The 25,115-nt window shown below is 31.4% G+C and overlaps 1 protein-coding gene across 3 annotated transcripts in view; it reads left to right on the forward strand.

Moving 5' to 3' along the window:
* STRN3 (striatin 3) overlaps positions 1 to 25,115 on the forward strand; it is an 82,149-nt gene that overhangs the window by 36,015 nt on the left and 21,019 nt on the right. The window contains exons 3-8 of one of the 3 annotated variants that reach the window (XM_031952267.1): positions 1,482 to 1,555; positions 5,066 to 5,147; positions 7,837 to 8,013; positions 10,116 to 10,245; positions 11,269 to 11,410; positions 16,670 to 16,780. In XM_031952267.1, coding sequence (XP_031808127.1) covers positions 1,482 to 1,555; positions 5,066 to 5,147; positions 7,837 to 8,013; positions 10,116 to 10,245; positions 11,269 to 11,410; positions 16,670 to 16,780 — 716 coding nt within the window. The remainder of the gene's footprint in view (positions 1 to 1,481; positions 1,556 to 5,065; positions 5,148 to 7,836; positions 8,014 to 10,115; positions 10,246 to 11,268; positions 11,411 to 16,669; positions 16,781 to 25,115) is intronic. The other 2 variants (XM_023501154.2, XM_031952268.1) reach the window with 2 other exon arrangements.

Raw genomic sequence — 25,115 nt, forward strand, 5'->3', positions numbered from 1 at the left:
GGGGGAGGGGGAAGAAATGTATGCTTCCATCTGCATTGAGATTCCATCATTTCTCTCTTTAAATGTAGGTGGCATTTTTCATCACAAGTTCTTCAGAATTGTCTCGGATTATCATGTTGCTAAGGATAGCCAAGTCTTTAGCAGTTGATCATTGTTAGAATGTTGCTGATACTGTGTACAAGGTTCTTCTGTTTCTATTCATTTCACTTTATCTCAGGTCATGTAAATCTTTCCAGGTTTTTCTGAAACCAGCAACAGGATAGTCTTGGTGAAATTGCATTGGCTCGTTGTGTTTTTGGCTTATTTTTTAGGTAATCAACTAACCAGGAAAATTCCTGGCACATATACTAGATGCTTAATATATCTTTATTGATGCACTGATATCTCTTTAATTTTTCAAAGAAATGACGTCCAACTTATACTTTGGAATATTCCATTCCAACTCCTTTTTTGGGGGAAAATTGTTACATTTGCCCTTCATCAAAGATCCTGTGGAACTTTTGTCATTATTCCCAGCTTTTCAAGTTATCATGATTATTTGAGGGTGTAGTTCATCTTGGCCTCCTGACTTTAATATATCAAAGGCAGCTTTCTTAAAACTTTTTTCACCTTATCTTTTTTTTTTTTTTTTTTTAATACTTTCTAGGCCAAAGATATTCTTGACTGGGGATATAACTGCCAAAAAAAAAAAGAGAGAGAGCAGCTGTCCTTTCTCTAGTGTTGTAAGGGGACAGTGCACAATAAAGTTGTATGTTTCACTCTTGTAGAAGTTGTGAAGAGGAAGGTAGAGGAAGGAAATTAGTATTTTTATAACATCTATTCTGTGCCAGGTGCTGTGCTCATTGCTTTACAAATACTATCTTATTTGATCCTCTAGACACCTCTGCAAGGGCAGGAGGTGGGCAGTGGTGCACTTTTACACTATACATTTTACAATTAAGGAAAAGGAGGATGCAGAGGTTGTGTAACTAAGACTGATCTGAATTCAAAAATTACTGATTTCAGACTCTGAACATTATGCAGCACTGAATAGAATTCAGGTAAAAAAGGTGAAAACTAAAATAAGCACATCAGAATTTTATCACATAAAATAAGCAGAATTTGTCAGAAAAGGGATTCTATACATCTTCAAAAGGTCAACAGGTTGGAGTTTCAATTTTATAGACTTTACAAGATCAGTCCTAACTTGGAAGGAGATAAAATGACGTAATAGAAAGAATGCTAGACTTATGAGTTGAAGAACCTAAGTTCAAATCTCAGTTATCCTTGATGAAGAAAAATACTTTTTCTCATCTATAAAATGGGGATTCTAATGGTTAAATTAATTCAAGGAGTTGCTCTTGGGACAATGCAGTATAATTCAATGTAGTATAATTCTTAAAGAACTTATATAGTTGTAATTACTAATTAAGCACCTATTTGAAAGCCTGAAATGTTTTGGTGAGTTTCAGTTTTCATCAGTTTATTCTTATTTTTTTCAGGGCAAAATACCACAAATTAAAATATGGCACAGAATTGAACCAAGGTGACTTGAAAATGCCAACTTTTGAATCAGGTAAATATATTTATACATGCATTTACACACACAAACATAACATCTACCCCTACTACCTTTTGTGATTTATTAAAAGAAAATAAGTGATTTTCTTTTTTAGCTAATGTATTTGGTATCTATATTTTGCTTTGATATATTGGTGAAATGACAATTTTTGAGTCTTCATTCCTTTCTTCCTTGCTCCCTTTCTCCTTCTTTCCCTCCTACAAATGTAGTGAAACTGAAAAATTGTTAAGTATCTAAAAGGTAATAGAAGCTTGAGTCTCCTGTTACATTTTATTCCTCCTCTTAATAACCCTGATCCAAGTTATAGAGTAACTTATATTTTATTTAGAACTTGGAGAGATGAGTGCTTAATATTTTACCTATAATTTTGTCCCATCCCCACAAATATTTACAAGTTTGCATTTAGAATATTCAACATCTGGAAAAGTTATGGTAAATTAATTAACTCTGGGTTAATTAATTAATTAACTCTGGTTGGGAATATGACTGGATCTGGCACTTTAGAAGATCTGAACATATGTTCAGGCCCAGATTTCTTATTGCCTCTAAGTAACCCATTTACTTACTCAGCTGTTCAGCTTAGGAGGAAGTGGTTTAATTTTGGCACCAAGTTTCTGGTGTGGCAGGAGAGATTCCAAGAGAAATAGAATCACATCTCTTTATTATAGAAAAGGTACAGGGTAATAATAAACAGAAAGCAGTAGACTTGAAGTCACTGGGTTCAAGTGTCAGCTGTTCTTAGCTGTTACATGACTAACTTAGTCTCTCATAACACACAATTTATGTCTCCTCCACCTAACCCCCCAACCCATTTTTCTTTCTTTTTCTTTAAAAGATCATGTCATCTTATGGGTCACATTATAATGTTGCAATGTTTATGCCTTGATGGTAATTAATTTTCAGTGTGTAGGCACTGAATATGATTTCTTTAACATCTATTTTTTTTTTAATATTGAATGTCTTTTTGATTTTCTTTTAACCTGATTAGAATTCTGTATTATGTTATTGAGATGATAACTTTAGCTTTTGACTGAGTCAGAACTTTGTGGATTCTTTTTTTTCCTCATCTGTGAAATGAGGAATTTGGACTGAATTGAATGATCTTTATTAATCTCAAAGGTTAAAAAATTTTTTATTTTATATAGAAGTAACTTTGGTTCTCAAGAAAAAAGCACTTTACATACTTTGTCATTTTATCTTTCTGAAATCCTAAAGAGATAGAGGCAAACGTTATCCTTATTTTATAGACAAGGAAACAGAAAGATTAAGTGATTCTTATATAGCATTACTAAGTTAAGTGGAATAACTAACACTTGAACCTAGTGATTTTAAGTCTGTTGCTTTCCATATTGTATTATCCTACTTCTCTTCAATAGTATATATGATTCATCTTCATCTCTCTCTTTCATTGACTTTCCTTTTACTTCTGTATTTGTTTATAAATACTTCTGTATTTATATATAGCCCAGAACTGGAGTTAATTGAAATATTAACTAATTTGGCCCCATCTGCTGGTAAAATTAAAGCTTGGTTTGGTGAGAAATATGTTCAAAAGGAGTTGGGGCAAGGACCTAAACCTTCTAAATGTGATTTCTAGAAATAGGGAAAATTTAAATGATACAGAAAGAATGGAGTAATAGTTAACAATGGAAGGCAGATTTTAGAGTCAGGAAAAAAAGTGTTGCAAAATAAATGTATCTGTATCCCACAGGGTGAAAACTACTCTACCCTGTTGAAAAATTTTCAATGCTAAAGTGTTTTTGAGTATTTAAATCAATTGTGCACTTTGGTAATTAAAGCAAATATAGAAATCATGTGACACAACATCCTAGTTTTATGGAAAAGGAAACTGAGGCCTAGAAAAGAGGACATATCTTTCTCATAGTTATTGTGTATGACTAGAACTAATTTTCCAATGCTTAACTCATTGGTCTTCTACATTTTAATTTCAATTTTATTTCTTTGGCAATCCATCTCTAGTGTTTTAATGGAGATCATTGTGGAAAGTGTTTTATTTGCTGGAGTTTGTGATAGCACTTATCCCCTCCACCCATTTTTTTCTTGAAGGGGCTTACTTGTCTTTAGAACCTGTATTGAATTTCAATTTTTATAAAATTGGAAGAAAACTTGACAGTGCCTGAAATGAATGTTGGTATTTTTGTTTTTGCTACCTAATAACTAAAAATATTGAAATAATAAAAAATTTCAGTAGAAATCATGTTTTTAGTGCTTATATGGCATTTGTAGGCCGTATATTTTAGGTATAAAAGCAAAATTCCACTTTGCTTATTGTTGACTTTATAAACTATTCAACAAGGCACCCACCCATGAATCTCTGTTAAAATCTTGAAACTTCTTGAAAAAAATGCAACAGAAATGAGTTTGTTAATGATTTGTTTATAAACTTAAGGCAAAGTATGAAATACATGGTCTCCAAAGTTGTTTGCCAGTGTCAAGAAGCATGTATCAAAAGGATTCTCTATTATAATGAAGTTTACCAAATGCTCTGGTTTGTGATAATGACATGTGGAACACGCTATGTCTCAGCAAAGCATATAAAATGAGATTTCTTTTGGGTTTGGTTTGTTTAATTATCCACATGGGGAAAATGTCTCTTGGTTATGTTGTAATAATTAATTGGTTGTCCATTGAAAGAAAAATTGTAGGTTAATCATTCAGCAAGTATTTATTGAGCACTTCTTATATGCCAAACACTAGTAATGAACAATAAACTGGACTCAGAATTAAGTGGGAGAAAGAAAATAGACTGAATTGCCTTTGGAGTATTGTATTACTCCTAAACATCTTTGAAGTGTTGTGTATGACCCCTAAACATTTTCATTAAAAAGACAAAAAATTTATTTTCAGTACCTTCTTATTTTTAGCCTATCAGTGATGCTATATGTCTGTGAATCAGATATATTTAATTTCTGAAAAATTACAATTGTAGGTCACTCAAAGGGAAAGGAGAGACATATGGTTGGCATGAGTAGGATGCAGTGTATTATAGATAAATAAAATTGTGTAGGGAGTGACATGATAATATTTTTAAAAATATTATTAGAAATGGGAGTGACCCAGATATCTTACAAACAAGGAATAACCATTGCATAGCTCATGCTGGGGCTCTATGCAATGTCCAAGGTCCTTTCCCTTGCCTTCCCTCAACACTCCCCTCCCCATTTTCCCCTTGGAGAAATTTGCTGGAGGATGTGAATTAGAGCCTTACAAGATGGTTTGTGATTTACTTATGGGGAATTCTAATTATCTGAGATCATGTATCCTTCAAAGTATCTGAAGCTTCAATAAAGCCCATTTGATTTAAGTAAACTAGATTAATTTGTATTTTTAGAAGTAGATTCTAATATTTATATAAATTTTTCCTAAGTATTTATTTTGCTTTTGCCTTTTTCCCCTTAAGGTTTGTTTTGATTAACAGCAACTTTGCAGACAATTTTTAGCAGTTTGGGTGACAGCTATTAGTAATAAACTTTTCCTTTTCAGAAGAAACCAAAGACACAGAGGTTCCCACAGTACCTCAGAACAGTCAGCTGACCTGGAAACAAGGCAGACAGCTATTAAGACAGTGAGTAAAGTAATATGCTTAAATGATATCAAGTTATCTTTATTATACAAATTAGACTCCTGATATAACAGAACTCAAGAGATTTTTTTAGCGAGATGATAAAACATGAGTTTGTTTATTTACTCCTTCTCCAGTAGGCTTGGTATAGGGAAGAAGTTGTTTGGTTGTTGGGATATGGGAAATGGTGTATTTTATTCCCTTGAGTTTGTAAATTTGTTGTTTTTTAAAATTAAAGAATAATTTTTAACAATTCATATTTGTTCTTGTGAAAGGTCTTTCATGAAACCTAGCTCTTCAACCTGCAATTGATGGGTTAGCAGGAAGGCTTTATTAACACTATTAGTATTCCCACTATTGACAATAGGAAGAGTTATTGCTTGGGCAAGAAGAAGGAAAAGAGGAATAGTGGGACAAAACCAAAAAACAATTTCCTAGGAGCTTCCCTTTATTACTTGAATATGCCACATTTTGTATTGTCCTGCCAGGTATTAACTCCTGATTTGACTCAAGATAATCATTCCTTAAATCACTATATAAAAATTCAATTTAAATACAAATTTTTTCAGAATAATTCTTTTGCATAGAACAAAGTACTTATCTAAGTAAATAGTGTAATTTTCTTTAATGGGACAAACTAGCCTAAGAACTGTTTAAGATGTACTGAGATTCAATAAAATGAGTTTAATTCAAATATATGAGCAGTTTTTGAAGTACGTCAAGATGGTATGATACCATTCTACTTTTCTGGAGAACCAGAACCATAGTCTTATTTTATTTTTTCATAAACATCCTTTTAGATAATGTTGGTTTACTCTCTCTCTTAATCTTACTTTAACCAGCCTCAGTTTCCTTATCTGTAAAATGGGCATAAGTACCTGTAATACTTATTTAATATGGTTATTTTGAGAATCAAATTAAATAGTAAATGTAAAGAGCTTTGCAAACTTAATTGATATGTGACTATCAGCTGTTACTATTAAATTTGCTTACTGTTCCTCTGGTTCTGAATGCTTGTGTAGTTCGTATGACTAGATGCTATCTTCAGAGGTATAGTCCAGCAATTAAGTAGAGAAGAAAGATGTATACATTGAGGGAATAAAAAACACAAATGTTCTGAATAATAAGCTTAAATTGAACAATGGAGAATCTAGAAGTTCAGTTGTCATAATTGGAAAGTCTCAGTCCAAGAAAGGCATAAATAGCTACATATAAAGCTTTATCTTAGGTCCTTTTTATCTTCCTTTTACATAGCAATAACCATTTGTAAACTAGGACTAGTATTAAAGGTTTCCTTAATGAATAAAACTACAAATTGTGGATGGAGGGGCAAGTTGGAATGGTGATTTTTTTTTTTTTTTATCAATATAATTCCCTAACATTGGGTTCATTTTATGATCTGCTGTTCAGTGTTTGCTTGGAACAATTTATATCTTTAAAAAAAAAAATTGATATCTTGTATCAAAGTAGCTTGATCTATATTTGGCATTGAAGTCTTTGTAGAAAAATTCTAAGCTTACTAGAAACAGAAAATGGTATGTTTTGCCTTTTGCTTAAAATTCTGATTCTCTAAGTATTTTGCTAATTCTTTATTTTGTGTTTAAATTTGGTGAGTAGTTTGTGTAGTTTCTTATCCTTGAACTTGTAAAGAAACATTTTCACTTAACCTCAATTCTCAGATAGCTTAAATTTTTTTTTTTTTACTTCTTTGCTCTTGGCTTCATATATTTCTTTAAATGCATATATTTTTATACATACGCAATGTATGTATATATTTTTCCATTTGCAAAAAGTCCTGTACTGCTTAATGTTTTACCTTTGGAATTGAAGGGAACTATATTGATTTGACAGTCTTACAATTTTAATAATTTTAAGGCATTAAAAGGAACCAAATTTCAGAACAAAGAATAATTAGATCAATAGCAAATCACTTGACTCTGAGCTACCTGTAAAGAAAGGAGCTTGGTTACACATTTCTTTTAATGATAATTTTTTGTAATGAGATTTTATTTGTATATTTAATGTTACCACATTTTTTTGAAAATCTCTTTTTGGGGCAGTTAGGTGGCTAGAATAATAGATAGAGCAGCTGCCTGGAGTAAGGAGGGACCTGAGTTCAAATTTAGCCTCAGATACTTGACACTTACTAGCTGTGTAACCCTGGGCAAGTCACTTCACCCCCAGTTGTTTTTCAGAAAAACAGAACCAAACAAATTAAAAGTTTTGTTTTTTTTTTTGTCCTACCTAATCATCATTGCAGATGCCATCCAATTAAAACATTTTTTTTTTCATAACACAAAGTGAATAAACTATTTATAAGACACATGTCTTATAAAAACATTTCTGGCTTTTTATTTCTGGACCTCTGAACAATTGGGGACTCCTCCCCACTAGTCTTACATATGGAAATCTTTGTGAATTGTGTATATTTACATATGTACTTATGCTCTTACCTTCTTATAACTTGCCCAAGGAGAATAGGGCAAAAATCACAAAATGAAAAGGAACAATTTTGTTACTCACTTGGAAAACATTTACCGAATTACCTGGTAGTATATTGGGCATTGTGAAGGCTACAAAGATGGAAGTTCTTTCCTTCAAGCCAAAGAATAGTCATTTATCTATTTTGACATATGTTCTATCTGATCTTGGTGATTCATGTTTTTCAGGATTCAATATCTTTCCCCAACAGGTATCTTCAGGAAGTAGGTTACACAGACACAATATTAGATGTACGGTCTCAGAGAGTAAGATCATTGCTTGGACTTTCTGGTTCAGAACCAAATGGCTCAGTAGAGGCAAAGAATTTAGAGCAGATTCTGAATGGAGGAGAATCTCCATCTAAGCAAAAAGGACAAGAAATCAAAAGGTATGATACATGTTTCTAATATTTACACTCATGAATATATGATAAATAAAAATTTGTTAGCAACTTAATGGGATACCCAGATCCTATATTCTATATTTCTTCAAAACAGTCCATTAGAAATTAATACATTAATTTTTCATTCTTATTCATTATAGCACCATAATCAGAAGAAGCCTTGTTGTGGATAGGAAAACATTTGTGCTCTCTAAATTTTATCATTAAGTAATTAATAAATACATGATATTGTATCAGTGATATGGGAAAAATTGTTAAAACACACTTTTTTTTTTTTTTTAAAGAGAATGTTAATAGTAGTAGAGGAAAGAAATATAAGTATAAAACACTTATGATAATGATGAGGTTTAGATTTAAGGAACCAAAATGAAATTAGGGTTTCTGGTGGTCAAGAAATTAAATGATAAGATCTAGTGTGACAGGTTCAGGGTTCAGGGAACCAAATGGAGAGGTTTGGTGCAAGGTAGGAAGTTTTGGGGACTCCCTTGTAGTGGCGTGGAGGTTCTCTGTAAAAGAGTTTACAAACCTGAAAACCTCGATTGATAAAAGGGTTTATAATGGGAATTGGAAGTAAAGTTAGAAATCCTGACAGGGAGGCATAAAGTCTCGTTAGGGAAATAGGTGAAGGTAAAGAGAGGATGGTACTGGAAAGAGTATTCCAGTGGACAGAGGCCCTTAGCATGCCAGGCATGGAGCTTGACATGTTTGGAACTCTGTAAAGAAAGGGTTTTAGTTTGACTCTTTTTATGAGGGATTTAGCTGAAGGGGTCCTGTGAGTGGAGTCCCAAGTTGGCTCCTATATATGGGTTTCCTATTGAGATAGAATTCGAATTGAATTCATTGAATTTCAGGACTGAGCTGACCCTACCCAGATAATAAGGGTGAAACTGTTTGTGTCCCTTGGGGGCAGAGTCCCTCACTGAGGCAGTTAAAGGAGATTTTCTTCTTCAAGGATTTTCAGAATTTCAGGGTCCCCTTTTCAATAACATAAAAATCCTGAGGAAAAGTACATAGTGTCAAGAGAAATTTAAGGAGAGAAAGGGTACTTCTAATTGGGAAGAAAATGTATTCTGGTTACTTGTTTCTCTAAATGTAGGCAGTCTAGTCATTAAAATTATTAGAAATTTGAAACTTTATTCTCCTGAACTTAGACTAAATCTTAGGGCAAATGATTTTTACAAATCCTAAAAACAAAGTTAAAAATCTCTTAATAGCTTATATTACCTTTCACTTTCAGTGATATGCTTATTTTGCCTTGTTAATGATTTTGCTTATCTCTTCCCTCTTACTGGAGGGAGAAAATACTCCCTCCAGTATTTTGGCAACTTAATGTCAACATAATTGGTTTCTTTTGTAAACCTATGCATTGTGATTCATGTAGTTAAAATCAGCATTTAGAATGTCCATAGACTTCTCCAGGTTGCCAGTGGTAGTCATGGTATAAAAATATGGTGCTTAGGTAAAATATTTACACTATGAGATTTTTTAAACCTTTATCTTTTGACTAATGTAGTTGGAAATAATGATAATTTTGAATTCTAGAATATTTTTTAAGAAAATTAATTTGCATTACTTTCAAGTGTGTATAATTATAATCTAAACAACATTTAATGAATAGATAAAATTATGTTAATTTTAAATGCACTCTTACTGAGATTTAAAATTCAATAGATTAAGCATTTCCTTTTTCTGTAGTTAAAACTTTTTTAGCTAATCTACAAGTTTTTGGATATCTCATGTCCATACAAAAACAAATTCCAAATCAGTGGGGCATGAATAAACAGAAACAAGCTTTCACTGTAGCTACTTCTTCATTGACAATTTGGTCTGAATTACAGAAACAGAGATAAGTTGCTTGAAATTAGCATAAAACTGAGCTAACTATATTTCTATAGTTATATGATTCATTTATATGAATATTAAGAGTGTGATATAACAAAAGAAAATCAAACCTATTTTGTTAAAAATTTTAGTCTTAAATCACTTATGAGGTTAAATAACCATTAATTTATCTTAGAACTAAAATGTATTAATAGAGAGTATTTGATTTCCTTAAAATCAGTGAATTCTTTTTTTTTTTTCCCTAGGAACTCTGGTGATGTTCTTGAAACATTCAATTTCCTAGAAAATGCAGATGATAGTGATGAAGAAGAGGAAAGTGATATGATTGAAGATCTCACAGATGGAAAAGAAAAGCATCGGATGAATAAACACAAAGTAGAGGCTTACTTTTATGCTTAAAAACTAGGACACATTTGTATGCATGTATTTCAGATATTTTTATAGAGCTCTTATTCATGTATTTAATCACATAATTATATCAGTGGCTCTTAGATATCCTGCTTCAGTCACGTTTTTGTTTTTGTTTTGTCATCAGAATTGTCCAACGGTCATTTTCATTTCTAATTTTTTTGTGTGTAATAGGAACTATGCTTATTGCTCAGCTACTGTACCACCTAACTGGATTTCATAGTGTAGGAGAATATATTCTGCTCTTTGTCAGGAGTAGTCCTACTTGTCTTACTTAGTATGTTTATCTGCAACTAAAAATGGAGTATTGAAAAACATTTGTCTAGTTTGGTAAATAACCTGTGAATTTTTCTTAATGCTTGATTATGTGAATGAGAAGCCCAAGTTATATCTTAGCACTAGGACTCTCCTTTTTTATCTTGAGCAAAGCTATTGTTCCTCCTCCCCCTGCCAGAATTTACATGAATTAAAAAAAAAAAAAACTGTTGGGCTACATAATATTTGAGTTCTCTTTCAGCTCAAAAAGTCTTAAGATCTTTATTAATGATTGGACCTTTTAATTGGTCCAAAAAAATTGAACTTACAAGAGAAGTCTCGAACTTTAGAGTAAGATGAAATTATGGGGGGGGGGGGAAGTAGCAATGATCATTTGTGGCAGTTTTTAAGGGCCACAGGTGACTGACTGTGTGTGTGTGTGTGTGTGTGTGTGTGTGTGTGTTTACCTTAACTAAGAGGATTTCCCTGCTTTAAAGAACTTTACAGTTTAAAATACAGTATGGAGCTTGTGTTCTACCCAGGAAATTTGAATCATATGGCGCTAGTGTTAAAAATTTAGAATTGTCATTCAGCAGTCAACAAGCATTAACTTTCTGTGTGCTGGGAACTGTAACACAATATACATTTCAAACTACGTGTTTGAAAATATTAAAATATACTAGCTCTTAAAAATTTAGTAATAAAAAAATTTTGTGGATCTTTATCCATTTGCAGATTGGTAATGAAGGCTTAGCAGCTGACCTTACTGATGACCCAGATACTGAGGAAGCCCTGAAAGAATTTGATTTTTTAGTTACAGCTGAAGATGGAGAAGGCGCTGGAGAAGCACGGAGCTCAGGGGATGGCACAGAATGGGGTAAGAAGATAAGATAAAAGCAAATAATCTTTGAAGGCGGGGAGCAGTCTAATAGATGTATATATTGGGGGGAAAAACTTTTAAGAGATTTGAGTGTGTGTATCTGAATGTGTGGTTGGAGTTAAAATGGATATCAAAGGACCAGTGATGAAAAGTTTCAAGAAAATATATGTTGCGCAGTGTAATCTTATTCAAAACTTTCTTTTAAATCTTCTCATTTTGATCAACTTGGGAAGTAATTTGCTAACTTTTTTTATGTTTCATTTTGATCTGGTCGTTTGTCCTTTCAGATGTGAAAGCAGGTGAAGTTACCAAATCTGACGTTAGGTTTCTGTTGGTCAAGAATTAATGCTATTTTTCTTTTAATCAAGATATTTGATTTATTAAAATACTGTAATAAAAAAACTTGACATATAACAATCATGATAAAATAAGGGTCTGATTATAAATCACAGTATGCTCTACTTTGTAATTTTACGTGATATATGGTAAACTAAATCTTTAGACACTAGATTTGGTATCCTTTTTGTTGCTCAAGAATTAATGCTATTTTTTTTTAATCAAGATATTTGATTTATTAAAATACTGTAATAAAAAAACTTGACATATAACAATCATAAAATATAATGGTCTGATTATAAATCACAGTATGCTCTACTTTGTAATTTTACATGATATATGGTAAACTAAATCTTTAGACACTAGATTTGGTATCCTTTTTGTTGCTCAAGAATTAATGCTATTTTTTTTAATCAAGATATTTGATTTATTAAAATACTGTAATAAAAAAAACTTGACATATAACAATCATAAAATATAATGGTCTGATTATAAATCACAGTATGCTCTACTTTGTAATTTTACGTGATATATGGTAAACTAAATCTTTAGACACTAGATTTGGTATCCTTTTTGTCGCTTATATTAAATATTTGTTTCTATAAAGTATTTTGGCTTGATGGAGAAGCACTATGGTATAATGGAAAGGAGTACTGTACTTGCAACAAGCATTTGAACCCAGGTCTCCCGATTATGACATTTAATGCATATGTGATTCTGAACAAGTCACTTACCTTCAGTAAACTCATTTTGGCATAATTATTTGTGCTACCTGTCTCACAGGACTGTTGTGAGGAAAGTGTATTGTAAACCATTAAGTACTATATAAATGTGAGTTGCTATCATTATCTTACTTTTATGCTAGAATGTAAGAATTTGATGACAAAAGTTTTAAAAGAAAACTTTATCAGTACTTAATATGTTATTAAACATTGTTAACTCTTTAAAAGACTGAGCAATTTCTGGTAGTTCATTTTTAAAGTTGCCTTTATGGTTATTTGTAAATCATTACATAAAGGGCTTCTTCATTTCTCACAGAAAAACAATGTTACAGCAAATGAAATGAAATAGCATAAATTGTATACTATATATAAGTATAGCGGACAGTGTATCCATGAGATCTCTATTTATCCCACAGTTCTTTAAACACAGACTTCCATACAGTTAATTGACTCAAATTATCTGTACAAGTGGAGAGGAACAAAGACACAATCCAAAAGCATGAGGATAAAGTGATAACAGAAATACAACATACTCTTTCCAAAGAATAGACAGCATCATTACTTAAGTAGCCAAATATCATTTTAGGCCAAGTTGCATATTATGAACTCTTTCCATACAGAAAAACTTTGGGCCAAGAGTTTGGAAGATACAGTCTCTGTTATATGTAAGTGAGAGTGACCTTTTAGCAGAGGAGTTAGAACAATTGTAATAACCAGTAAGAACTTGAAAGGAACACCTATTTCTGTTTACTTCTCAATAATTGAGAATTTAATTTCATTAGTGCTTAATAACTTGGGTATCATTTCAATTATTTTTTCCTTTTCAGGAAGTACTTTTAAAATAGTATCTTTAGATACTGTTTTACACTTGGGATTATTTGGAGGGGAAAAGTTTTTATAGAGCAAATTTGTTTTCCTAATTTAGTATCTATACCAAAGAAGAAAGCATATGTCATAAATATAGTATTTTCGTATCTTTCTAAATTATATTTAAGAGAAAGTGTCCAGAAATATTGTAAATATTTATAAATTTTATTTTATAGTATTAAGTTACTTTTTGTGTGGGTCTGACAATATTTGTGTAACTTTATTTTTACTTTAAATTGATTTAACAAAATTATTTATTTCTAAGTAGACAGCTATAAAAGCGCTGAATTATATATAGCAATACATATTATTAGATATATTATAATAGTAATGATAATGATAATAGCTGGCATATATTACTTTAAGGTTTACAAAGCACTTTATACATATTTTCTAATGAATTATATTGCCTCATATAGAGACACTTGTATTGTTCAACATAATTTCCTTTTATTCTCACATTTATTTATTTATGCAAGCTAGTAGTCCAGTTATAAAATTTGACAAAATTCAGTTTGGGACCTTTTAAAAAAAAATGATTATGTTTTCTCTTACCTAGCTATTTTATTACTACATTTTTATTTTATATATTTTTCCTTCTAATTAAATACATAGCATTACTTAATTTTAAAGTTTTTTATATTTTTTCCTATCTAACTATGTAACCCTGCAAATGCCTGCTGTTGCATTTCTGATTTTTATTATTTCTTTAAAGGAATTATAATTTTAAGTGCTTTATTTTTCCTTCTCCCCAACCTGCCAAAACGTCTTTTAAGCTGATAGATGAAACATTGTTCTAAAGGTCTAATTGGTACCTGGATGTATATATTTAGATTTCATAGATAATAGTTTGAAATTTTTCATGTTTCAAGAAAACAAAATGAATCATTGATTTAGGCCATGTCTAAAAAGTCTTTGATATTTATTCTACTTTTGCAGTCAGAAATGCCCATATTAAAATTCCATGTGTTTAGTTGCGTTGAATTTTCATGGGTGTAACTTTTGTGCACATTCCATAATCATGTTTGCCTTAAAAAAGAAAAAGAAAAAAAGTAAAAATGGCCTGAAGTGGTACAACCTCATTTCTTGATTTTTTTTCTTCCCCCTAGATTTTTTAAAAAAGGATTAACAGTGTAGAAGATTATGATGCCTCTTCCTTTGTGCTCTTATCTATTTCTTATAAGCAATATCAATCAGCAGTTACTTACCAGGCAAGTTTCAGGATGTTGTCTGTGCACATATGCATTCACCAACATGTTCCTTATATTGCAATAAGTTTAACTTTGAATTTTTGAGAAAGTAGGTTATTTTGCAAATGATGTTTATTTTCCCCCTTCAGCTTATTCTTATATATTGCCTTTTGCTTTTTCACTCCCTTTTGCTGCTTTAGTTTGAGCTACTCACAGCTTTTTTTCTTTCTGCAAAGAATCTATCTTAATTGGTAAAATGTCTCATTAATTTTTTCTACTTCATATAATTTCTGATGAAGATTATGCCACTTCTGTTAAAACAACCCCATTTGGTTTCTATTGTGGATATATATATATATGTTTTTTTTTTTTTTTTTTTTAATGTGATTATCCAAACTCTTGTTTGGGGTTATCCTACTGTCACACTGCTCTTAAATGATTTCTTTTTTAGATAGAATCTTTTCCTTTGTTAAAGCTGATTGGATTCTTTGTACTGTATTCATCAAGAAACTTCATATGAGATGACTTGTCAATTCAGTTTTTACTTTAGATTAGTTATGTTAAATATATTTGAGGCCTTTGGCAAATATAAGAGAATTTAACTTTTTTAAAATACATTTGAGGCAGTGATAGAACTCATGCACATATGGTTACTCAAATATTATGTCCCCAAGGAGAAAAATTACCTTAAAAACTGTCTGACACTCAATTCAAGTTTATTTTTCAAATTCTTAAGTTTGTCACCTACCAGTCAGACATTCTCAGGTAGTTGTTTTTTTTTTTTTAATATCGGTTGCATCTCTAAAAAGGAAACTGGATGTTTTGTATATGGATCTAAATTGTCCAATCTTTTTTATCTAGAATAATTAAAATAATCATCACTACACAAATTTAAATTTACAACTTTTTGATAACTTTGAAGGGAAACCTTCATAATAAATTGTTAAAGAATTGTTGTATATTTTTTTATTGCTTGAATTTAAAAAATTTAATAAGTACTTATTCCCTAAAAGTTATCTACCTTTTCAGTCCTATAATGTATTTTGATATAATTTGGTTTTCTTTTTTTGGTACAGGCTATAATGATATAAACTCACAATTATGATTCCATTGCAGGATATTTTGTCAAACTTTGTAATAACTGGGCTGTTTAAAATCAACCAGCAATCCTTTCCCCTCCCCCTCCCCTTCCAACATCAGCAGTATTCTAGTTATGTATAAACAGACTTATTATTTTCTTTACTACTTCGCTCCCCCTAAAATGTTTCTTCCACATTTACTTAACAGTAACTTTTTTCCAGGCACAAGTTTTAGCTAATACAAATATGGATTTATGGATGGCCAATTAAAGGTGCTGAAATTTCGTCTTTAGTAAATGCACAGAAGTGTTTATTTTCACATCTCCCTGCATTTCACTGGTCTCACCCCCCCAAAAGTGTGATCTAAAAATATTCAACAGTAGAATCTTGAGGTTTTTTTTTTTTTTTTTTGGCTAACTTTAGTGGTAGACCTATGGAAGAAGGTAATGAGATGTTGAACTATTTTGGGTTTGTGTGAATGTTTTTATATTGTTTAAGAGGCTTAACTTTGGAACTATATATTTATTATATTGGCCATGGTAATCTCATTTGTAGAGTTGCCTCTGCATGCAGAGTAAGAGGGAGAGAGAGGGTGCATGATTACTTTCATCAACAAAATGGCACTGACATATACTTAGCTTGCACTTTCATGTTAGTACGCATGAAATTCATTTATTTGCTTATGATGCTGGCTGAATAATTTTTTTATTAACACCTTTCTAAAGATGCAGTAATCTATTTTGAGTACCTTATATTTTATTTCTAGTTTTGGTTTATTCATGCTTTGACAGCAGCAGTATTCAGATAATAACTTCCCAAATTTTTATTCATAAAATTAAATCAAATTCTAAATGTTAAAATATTTTAAAATTTGGAAAACTAACATAGGATTTCATGCTTGAATTGTGAATAACAAGGCAAAGACTGCACCTTTAAATATTTTGAGTATAACTTAATAGTACATTTTGATGATGATTAAATAAATCTATATAACATTTGATTGCCAAAAGCTTGCATTGCCAACTGCTGATTTTTTTTCTTTTAATAATATGCTGCATGTAGACAAAGATGACCTGTCCCCAACTGCTGAGGTTTGGGATGTAGACCAGGGACTAATAAGTAAACTGAAGGAACAGTACAAGAAGGAACGAAAGGGGAAGAAAGGGGTCAAGAGTAAGTGCAGATATTCTGACTATTATAATGTAAATTTCATATTAAATATTGAGGAAAACATTTTCAAGTTATGGTGTGTGTGTGTGTGTGTGTGTGTGTGTGTGTGTGTGTGTGTGTGTGTGTGTGTGAAAGAAACATTTACCATTTTTCACAATGGGGCAACCAACTTTAAACTTTGTCTGTTGTACATCATCTCAAGTTCATATGAACAAAATTTAGTCTATCATTAATGAAATGGAGGAACATTGAAAGCACATCTAATTGGATTGGGATGAAGGGAAAAAAATATTTTCTAAATCTTAAACATTGTATGAGATTTGTCAGGAAATAAGGATGTTAGCAATCAACAAAAAAGGGAGAAAAAGAGAACCTTGTTTGTCCCAGACAACCTGTGTAATTGGTTACTAAACTCCAGTCCCCTTTCCCTTCAGCCTTAACTGTTATTATCTTTTGTTTCCTGTAGATATAAAAATATCAGGAACGAAATGATACTTTCCAATATTTCTCCTGCCTAACTTATAAAAGAAAAAGGCTATCTAGCTAGTGTTCCCAATACAAAACCTTAAGAAATTATCATATGTAAAAGTTCAGTGGTGATGTTTATCTTGAAACTTTTAATTTAAATCAGCTTTAAATCTAAAATAGCTATTTTAATACTGTTTTTAGTGGCCATTGACTCTTATTCTCAAGTTATTGCTGACTTTTTCAAAAGAAAAATAAAAGTTGGTAAGAAAAGTAAAGGGACACAGTTTTTCAAATTGATAGTTTTTATAACACATTTGATTCACTAGATAGGTTAGCTTATGAAGTGGTAGGTGTAAGAGTTGAAGAATGAGAGTTTCACTTTGGAAATGTTTTTTAGAGGGTAGGGTTAGATGTTAGTAGCTTAACATTATTGAAATTTGACTTTTTGCATTTTTCTTGCTGTAGATTTAAGTTGTTGCTATGTGCTAGCCTCAGTTATTGCATGCTGATTTAAAAAACTTAAAAATTAGAACTTAAGCAATTCTATAAGAAGTTTCAACTTATATAGTAAAATGCTTATTTTATTTTAAAACAGTGCTGGGCTGGTGCTGTATTAAGGCTCTAACATCACTTATTTATAATTTGTGCATGTTGAGTGTTTTAAGTGATTTTTTGCATGATTAGTTATTTTAATGAAATTAGGATCAGTTTGGAAAAACTAAGCTTTAAGAGACATACTTTCTTTGACCTTTTGGGCTTATATGTAGAGATTTTGAGCTGAAAAATACCTGCTGCCGTATTCTCAAAATGTGACATCAGTATTCTCAATGTTAAGTGATATCACATTTCTTTCTTGTCCTATTTAACTTGATATTTGCATTACCTACATGACTATATATAGATACCTATATTAAAATTTGAAAATTAGACAAGCAAAAGAAAGTGGTTTTGATTTAATTAAGTGTAGTTATTAGCATAATTTGTTATTGAGTTTTGTGTAAAATTTAAATCATCTTGATCCTTCTCCCTGTTTTCCTTTTTGCCCTCTATGTTTCTTCTTACCTTAGCTTTGGACAAAAATAGAAGTATTCTATGTCCTATTCTATGTCAGCTTGATGATTATTAGGCCAAATTCTTCTAGAATCCTTTCTTTTAGACTTTTCATAGCATATTGATGTATAATTTAACAAGTACAAAATAAAGTTATTGAATTAATAATTGTGACTACTGTTTATATCTTAAAATATATCTTATGTATAAAAATATATTTAAATAAATGTCTTTTTCTGAAGTCACCTTTTGAATTCACAAAATTGATAATCTTAAATTCTTTATTATGAAGACACTATAACCTTGATTGTGGGTCTTCAGTGGTTCAGAATTCAGGTAAATGAAACATCTTTCTCTGTGTAGATATTCTTAACGTTCTGCGACCAAGTCACACTGTCCAAAGCCATGGTGCAGTCTTTTATCTTCTTTATGGAATTTCTGTAATTATGCATTAATTCTGCTTCTCAGTATTATCAGCTCATTTTTCAGAATTAGTCATGACATCCACATAGGGTCTTTTTATAGTGGATTTTTTGCAGTCTGATTAAAATGTTCAGATTTTACAGGCTTATCCAGAATTCTTCTCACAGTGATTTTTATATATGTTTAATTTTTAAAAGTGAATTTCATAAATAAAATTATCTTGTCCATAATATTCAGTCTTCATATTGTTTTGTCCAAGGAAGGCAGTTTTTCTTCATCCATAGCAGTAAAGAATTGATCTCACTGTTCTTCAGTTGAGTAATAATGTGTAGCTGCCAGTTGCCTTGGGAAAACTGTTTTCTGAGGCTTAATTAAGTTGCTTCAATGGTATTTTCAGTTCTTAGTATTAGTTTTCATTTTCTCCTGCTTTTTCTTTGTAGCTTTGGTGCAACAGATTTTGTTTACTTACGTGAGGTTGAATTATTCTTAAAACTCTTGACTTTACCATTCTATTCAACAATCATGGAAGTTTGGTCCATAAAAACTGGGGCTTGTGTTTCCTTAATAGGATTAAAAATAGAAAAAACCAATGAAATACATATACATAGTATTAAATCCATCACTTACTGGATGGAGACTGAGCTAAAGGTTGGGAAACAAGTTCAGTCTGATTTGATCTTATCAGGTCTGATATTATATCAGAATATATAAACAGAAACTTATCCCCAATTGTTAGCATGCCATGATAATTTTTTCTTTCTTTTTTTTTTTTTTTTTAATTTTTTTTTATTTAATAGCCTTTTATTTACAGGATATATACATGGGTAACTTTACAGCATTAACAATTGCCAAACCTCTTGTTCCAATTTTTCACCTCTTACCCCACCCCCCCCCCTCCCCAGATGGCAGGATGACCAGTAGATGTTAAATATATTAAAATATAAATTAGATACACAATAAGTATACCTGACCAAAACGTTATTTTGCTGTAGAAAAAGAATCAGACTCTGAAATATTGTACAATTAGCTTGTGAAGGAAATCAAAAATGCAGGTGTGCATAAATATAGGGATTGGGAATTCAATGTAATGGTTTTTAGTCATCTCCCAGAGTTCTTTTTCTGGGCATAGCTAGTTCAGTTCATTACTGCTCCATTAGAAATGATTTGGTTGATCTCGTTGTTGAGGATGGCCTGATCCATCAGAACTGGTCATCATATAGTATTGTTGTTGAAGTATATAATGATCTCCTGGTCCTGCTCATTTCACTCAGCATCAGTCATGATAATTTTTTCTAAGCTGAATGTCTCAATAGTTTGTAGCTTTCCTAAACTTAAATTTTAATTATATGTGAGTTGATTTGCTTTGAACATTAGGCTAATGGAGCTTTTTGAAAATTTATTATTGAGGAAACTTCACTAGACTTTATGCATTTGACTAGCTAGACTGTAATCAATTTGCCTTGGTCTGTAAGTATAACTGTTAAAAAGCCCCAATAGATCTGCTTTCTCAGTGTAGTTTTTGGCTGCATTTTGTTTTTGTTAAAGATTGTTAACACCTTAGTTAGGAAAGAAGACTTGGCAATTTAGATTTTATTTTTATATTTCTCTCATTGCCACATGATAATCAAGATTTCATTTACTTAAATTTCTGTATTAACTTACAATGTTGCCTATACCTAGACTGCTAATGGGGAGTGGTACTTGGTAAAATTAAAACATTTTTCATTATTCATGACTGTTCTTAGCTTCAAGTCAAAAAGTTAAAGTAATCCATGAATTACCTATGATAGGACTTTGAAAAATTTCCCGAAGAACGAATAAAACTTCAGTAGTTTGATTATTCTTTCTTGGTTGCTTCTTAATGCTCACCATGAAATATTTGTTAAGCTCTGCTATGTGAATGACAGACAGTCTTTTCTCTATTTACTAAAGAGATTTTCTACCATCTCTCCAGATTTTAGTAAACTGATAAAAGATCTGATAGAAGATCTTGCATAGAGATTTGGAGGACATTATAATTAATATAAAACCCATTCTTACTCATTGTAAAAAAAAAAAAATTCAGTGAGGAAAAGAGTGCTCATCACTTTGAACTGTTTGAGGTGGAGTGGAAAGTCTCTAAAATAAATTTAGTAGTAAAAGCAAATCAGCCTATAATTAGTAGAATACGTATATTATGAAATCATAGGCTTTATGTCATTGATGGGAATTTCAAGATGATAAAACCCATTCTCCTTTTCAGCTCTCCCTCTAGTTTACAGGTATAGGTGCTGTATCCCAAAGAGATTTTGTGACTTTGCTAAGATGATACAGATAGAACAAGCTTGAGCCAGGATTTCAGCCATAGTTCTGAGGCTACAAAGCTTTGTTCTTGCAATTATACCTTGCTCTTCTCCCTCAGTTTTGTCTGCTTTCTCTTTATTTTGTTATTATTTTGCTAGAATGGAATGTATATTTTGCCAGTTCTCTGCAGAAAGAAAAAAAAAAGATAGCTGTGAAATATCCTAGATCTGAATATTCTGAAAAACTAGTTGAATATAGAAAAGGAATCTAATAACTGTTCCACTCATTCTGTGCCTTAGTAAGTTTAATAAACCAAATTTTAAAAAAATTTTACTATTATCAGCTAACATAATAGAAGTTCATCTCTTTCTCCTTGGGCTATTAGGTTTTTCATAGGTCTCAGGTTGAACATATTTGAGTGCAGTGCTTATATTTCCTTAATAGGCAGCAAGATGGTAAAGTGGATAGAGTTGGGTTGAAGTTGGGAAAATTTGAATTTATATATGATTGTAGAATTTTACCAGCTGAATGCCCTTTGGCAAGTCACTTAATTTCTATTTACCTCAGTTTATTCATTCTGTGAAATTTGTAAATAAATTTGTAAAATAAAATTTCCCAGAAATATCGTGAAGATTAAATGAGATTTGTAAGTGATTAGCACCGTGCCTGGCTTGTAGTAAGTGCTTACTTTTTGCTTATTTTTGCTTAGTTCTTCTGCATTTAAATCTAATTTATGCTTGGGCCAAGACATTATCCTTATAATGTCCTCTTTAAATTGAAGGACAAACAATATAAGACATCAATTTTTAGAGATTGCATGGTTGAGGTTAAATTCAAAGATTCATGAAGGTTTGAAGGGACTCAGAGGTCAAGAAATACCATAGAAGTTAAATAATTTTGTTGTAAGAGTCACACAGATAGTAAGTAGTTATGCCATAATTAAAACCTAGATTTTTCCATTGCATCATATATTTCAGTATTCTAGACTATTTGATCAAAGAACCATGGTGCTTTGAATCCTGGTTCTGTTTTATTATATTAGTTTGACATTGGGCAAAACCATTGAATTTCTCTGAACCTATTCAAATTAACAAAGTATATTTCTCTCTTCTTAACAGGATTCTTTTTCTAATTGAAATGTTTTTAAAAGCAAGTAGGACATGCTAAGGGAGGAAACTCCACCTAGTTCTCCCCTATCCCTTTTTAAAAGATAATGTTTTTTCTCCCTTTCTTGATTCTAAGTTTATCATCTTTTCTTAGTTGCTCAACTTCTTGTTCTTTATGTATAGATAAAACATTTGTGAATTTTCATCTACTTTTACTCCATAAGTTTATAGAAGTTTTTTTCTTTGAGTTTTTGTTTTTATTTTTTCCCAGTTACACATAAAAGCAATTTTTTATATTAGTTTTTCAAAACTTTTGAGTTCTATGTTCTCTCCCCTTCTTGCTTCTTAGAAGGCAAGGAATTCCATATAGGTTTTTATATGTGTAGTCATGCAAACAACAAAAAAGAAAAATAAAGTTTAAAAAGGTATGCTTCAATCTGCATCATACTTCTCCAGTCCTTTCTCTGGAGGTGGGTAGCATTTTTCCTCATCAGTTCTTCTTAATTGTCCTAGATCTTTGGAAAGAAGAGAGTGAAACTGGCAATTTATATCCATTCGTTTGCAAATTAAGACGCCAACTTAATGATGTCATTGGTCATCTTTGAGAAAGAGGGACAAACAATAACAAAAAAAGATGATTGTACTGCTAAGAATAGCTAAATCCTTCTCAGATGAATTATTGTACAATATCGCTGTTACTGTGAACAGTGTTGTGATCCTGCTCACTTTGTTTTGCATCAGTTCATATAAATCTCACTAGATTTTTCTCAGAAACCAGTTCTACTCATAATTTCTTAAAGAACAATAGTATTCTATTACAATTATGTATCACAACTTCTTGAGCGATTCTCCAATTAATGGACATACCCTTGAGAATTTTAAAGATCTTGTTGATTATTAGTTTTGTAAAGGGAAACGTAAAAAAAATCTATACAAACTCATCATATAATCTTTTCCCTGTTATATTTTTCCTGACTGTCATCTTGTTTTGATGTTTACTTTAAAGATGACAGGTCACCAGAAACTATTTGTTTTAGAGTTGGCTTATTTTAATCCATGCTACTTAGAACTATTTTCATTCTCAATTCACAAAAACATGTTTCATTTGTTAGAGATAACATGGTTGAACTTCAATTCAAAAGATCATGAAGATTTGAAGGGACTCAGGAGGTCAAGAAATCCCATAGAAGTTAAATAATTTTGTTGCAAGAGTCACACAGATAGTGAGTAGTAATGCCATAATTAAAACCTAGATTTTTCCATTGCACCATATATCTCAGTATTCTAGACTATATGATCAAAGAACCACGCTTCTTTGAATCCTGGTTCTGTTTATTATATTAGTTTGACATTGGGCAAAACCATTGAATTTCTCTGAACCTATTCAAGATACACATTTCAAAATGTTTGTGGTAAATTAGAGTACTTGGGGTAATAGCTTTTTTTCCCCTTCTAGACTGGATTGTCATCTGTTCAATGCCTTCTAAGGGAATGACAAATGAAGATCAGCATCCTTGCCTTTTATAATGTTAAGAACTTGCTTGTGAGAAAGGCCCTGAGAGGTCATGTGACTTGCCCTTGCTCAATCAATATTTCAGAAGTGAGGTGAAACTTGAACAAGACTTTTTGACTCCTACACTAATTTTCTTCCCAGTAAACTAAGTGCCAAACAAAATGTAATTAGGAAAAATGTTTAATAAAATAAGAATGTAAGACAATAGCAATAGCATTAAGTTGTGGTTTTCTAAGTCCACCTGTGCCCTGCAAGAATCTGTATTTGAATTTGACACTACTGCCCTAGATCAATGCTCTCTTTTATTTACAGGAGTCTTTATGTGCCTACACATTTCTTTTATTTAAAGGAGAAGTTTTGGTCAGTTAATCTTTATTATGTAAGATAATATTCTAATATAACATTACATGTAATTTTGGTATATTCTAAAAATTAGTATGAATATCTGATGGTATTTATTCTATGGGCTCATGTAAGTATTATGTGTGTACACAAATACGCACGCACATGCACACGTACATGTTCTGTGAGAGACCCTGGACTCAGACCCAAGTTCAGATATAGCCTCAGATAATTGTAATATTATCCTGGGCAAATCACTTTATCTTATTTGCCTCACTTTCCTCATCTTTAAATTAATCTGGAGTAGGAAATGGTCAGCCACTCCTTTATCATAATTCCTAAGTGGGCTTAATGAAGAGTCAGACATGACTCAAAACAGCTCAGGAAGAACAGCATGTATAGAGCGTGTGTGTGTGTGTGTGTTTAATGCATTCTTCCTTCTTTATATAGTTATGGGGAGGGAATATCACCCATTCTGTAGACTCAGTTAAATATTCATGACATCATCAGACATTGCTGATGAGGAAGAAGTTTTGTATCTTATCATTATAAATTATTTCTGATGTAAAATTTTGGAATAGAAAGACCTAATTTTTGGCCTGTAGTTGATGAAACTGAGGTCCAGAGAAGTAGGGTTAAGTGATTTGCCAGAGGTCACACAGATAGTATGTGCAAGAGCTGTTCTTTTGCCTCCGTGAACTGTGCACTTATTGCTACACCAAAAAGCATAAGATTTTTAGGAGAAACAATTTATATTAAGAATTCTCTTTAATAACATATATTTTATGTAAATATATCTCAGGGTGCTAGACAGACATGTGATTTTATCAGTGTGATTATAATCTTTAGAAAATATAGTGATTTAATTATCATAACAAAGTTTATTTTTATTTAGTATGTTACTAAAAGGAAATACATATCAAATTAGAAATTTAAATCTAGGGAAAAAAAGGACAGATTTAGATGTTTTATATTTGCCTCTAGAAATGTTCCTAGGCCTGCTAATTCTGAGTTTGACTTTGATATAAAAATTTAAAAAACAGAAAAATAATGCTCAAAAAGTAGAACTCTGCAAATTGAACCAGGTTTTAGAAGCCCAGTGTAGAGTTTCTAACCATCTCACTTGTCATGATACTACATAGGGAAAGAGATT

The sequence above is a fragment of the Sarcophilus harrisii genome, chromosome 2 (assembly GCF_902635505.1).
Source record: "Sarcophilus harrisii chromosome 2, mSarHar1.11, whole genome shotgun sequence".
Taxonomy (NCBI): domain Eukaryota; kingdom Metazoa; phylum Chordata; class Mammalia; order Dasyuromorphia; family Dasyuridae; genus Sarcophilus; species Sarcophilus harrisii.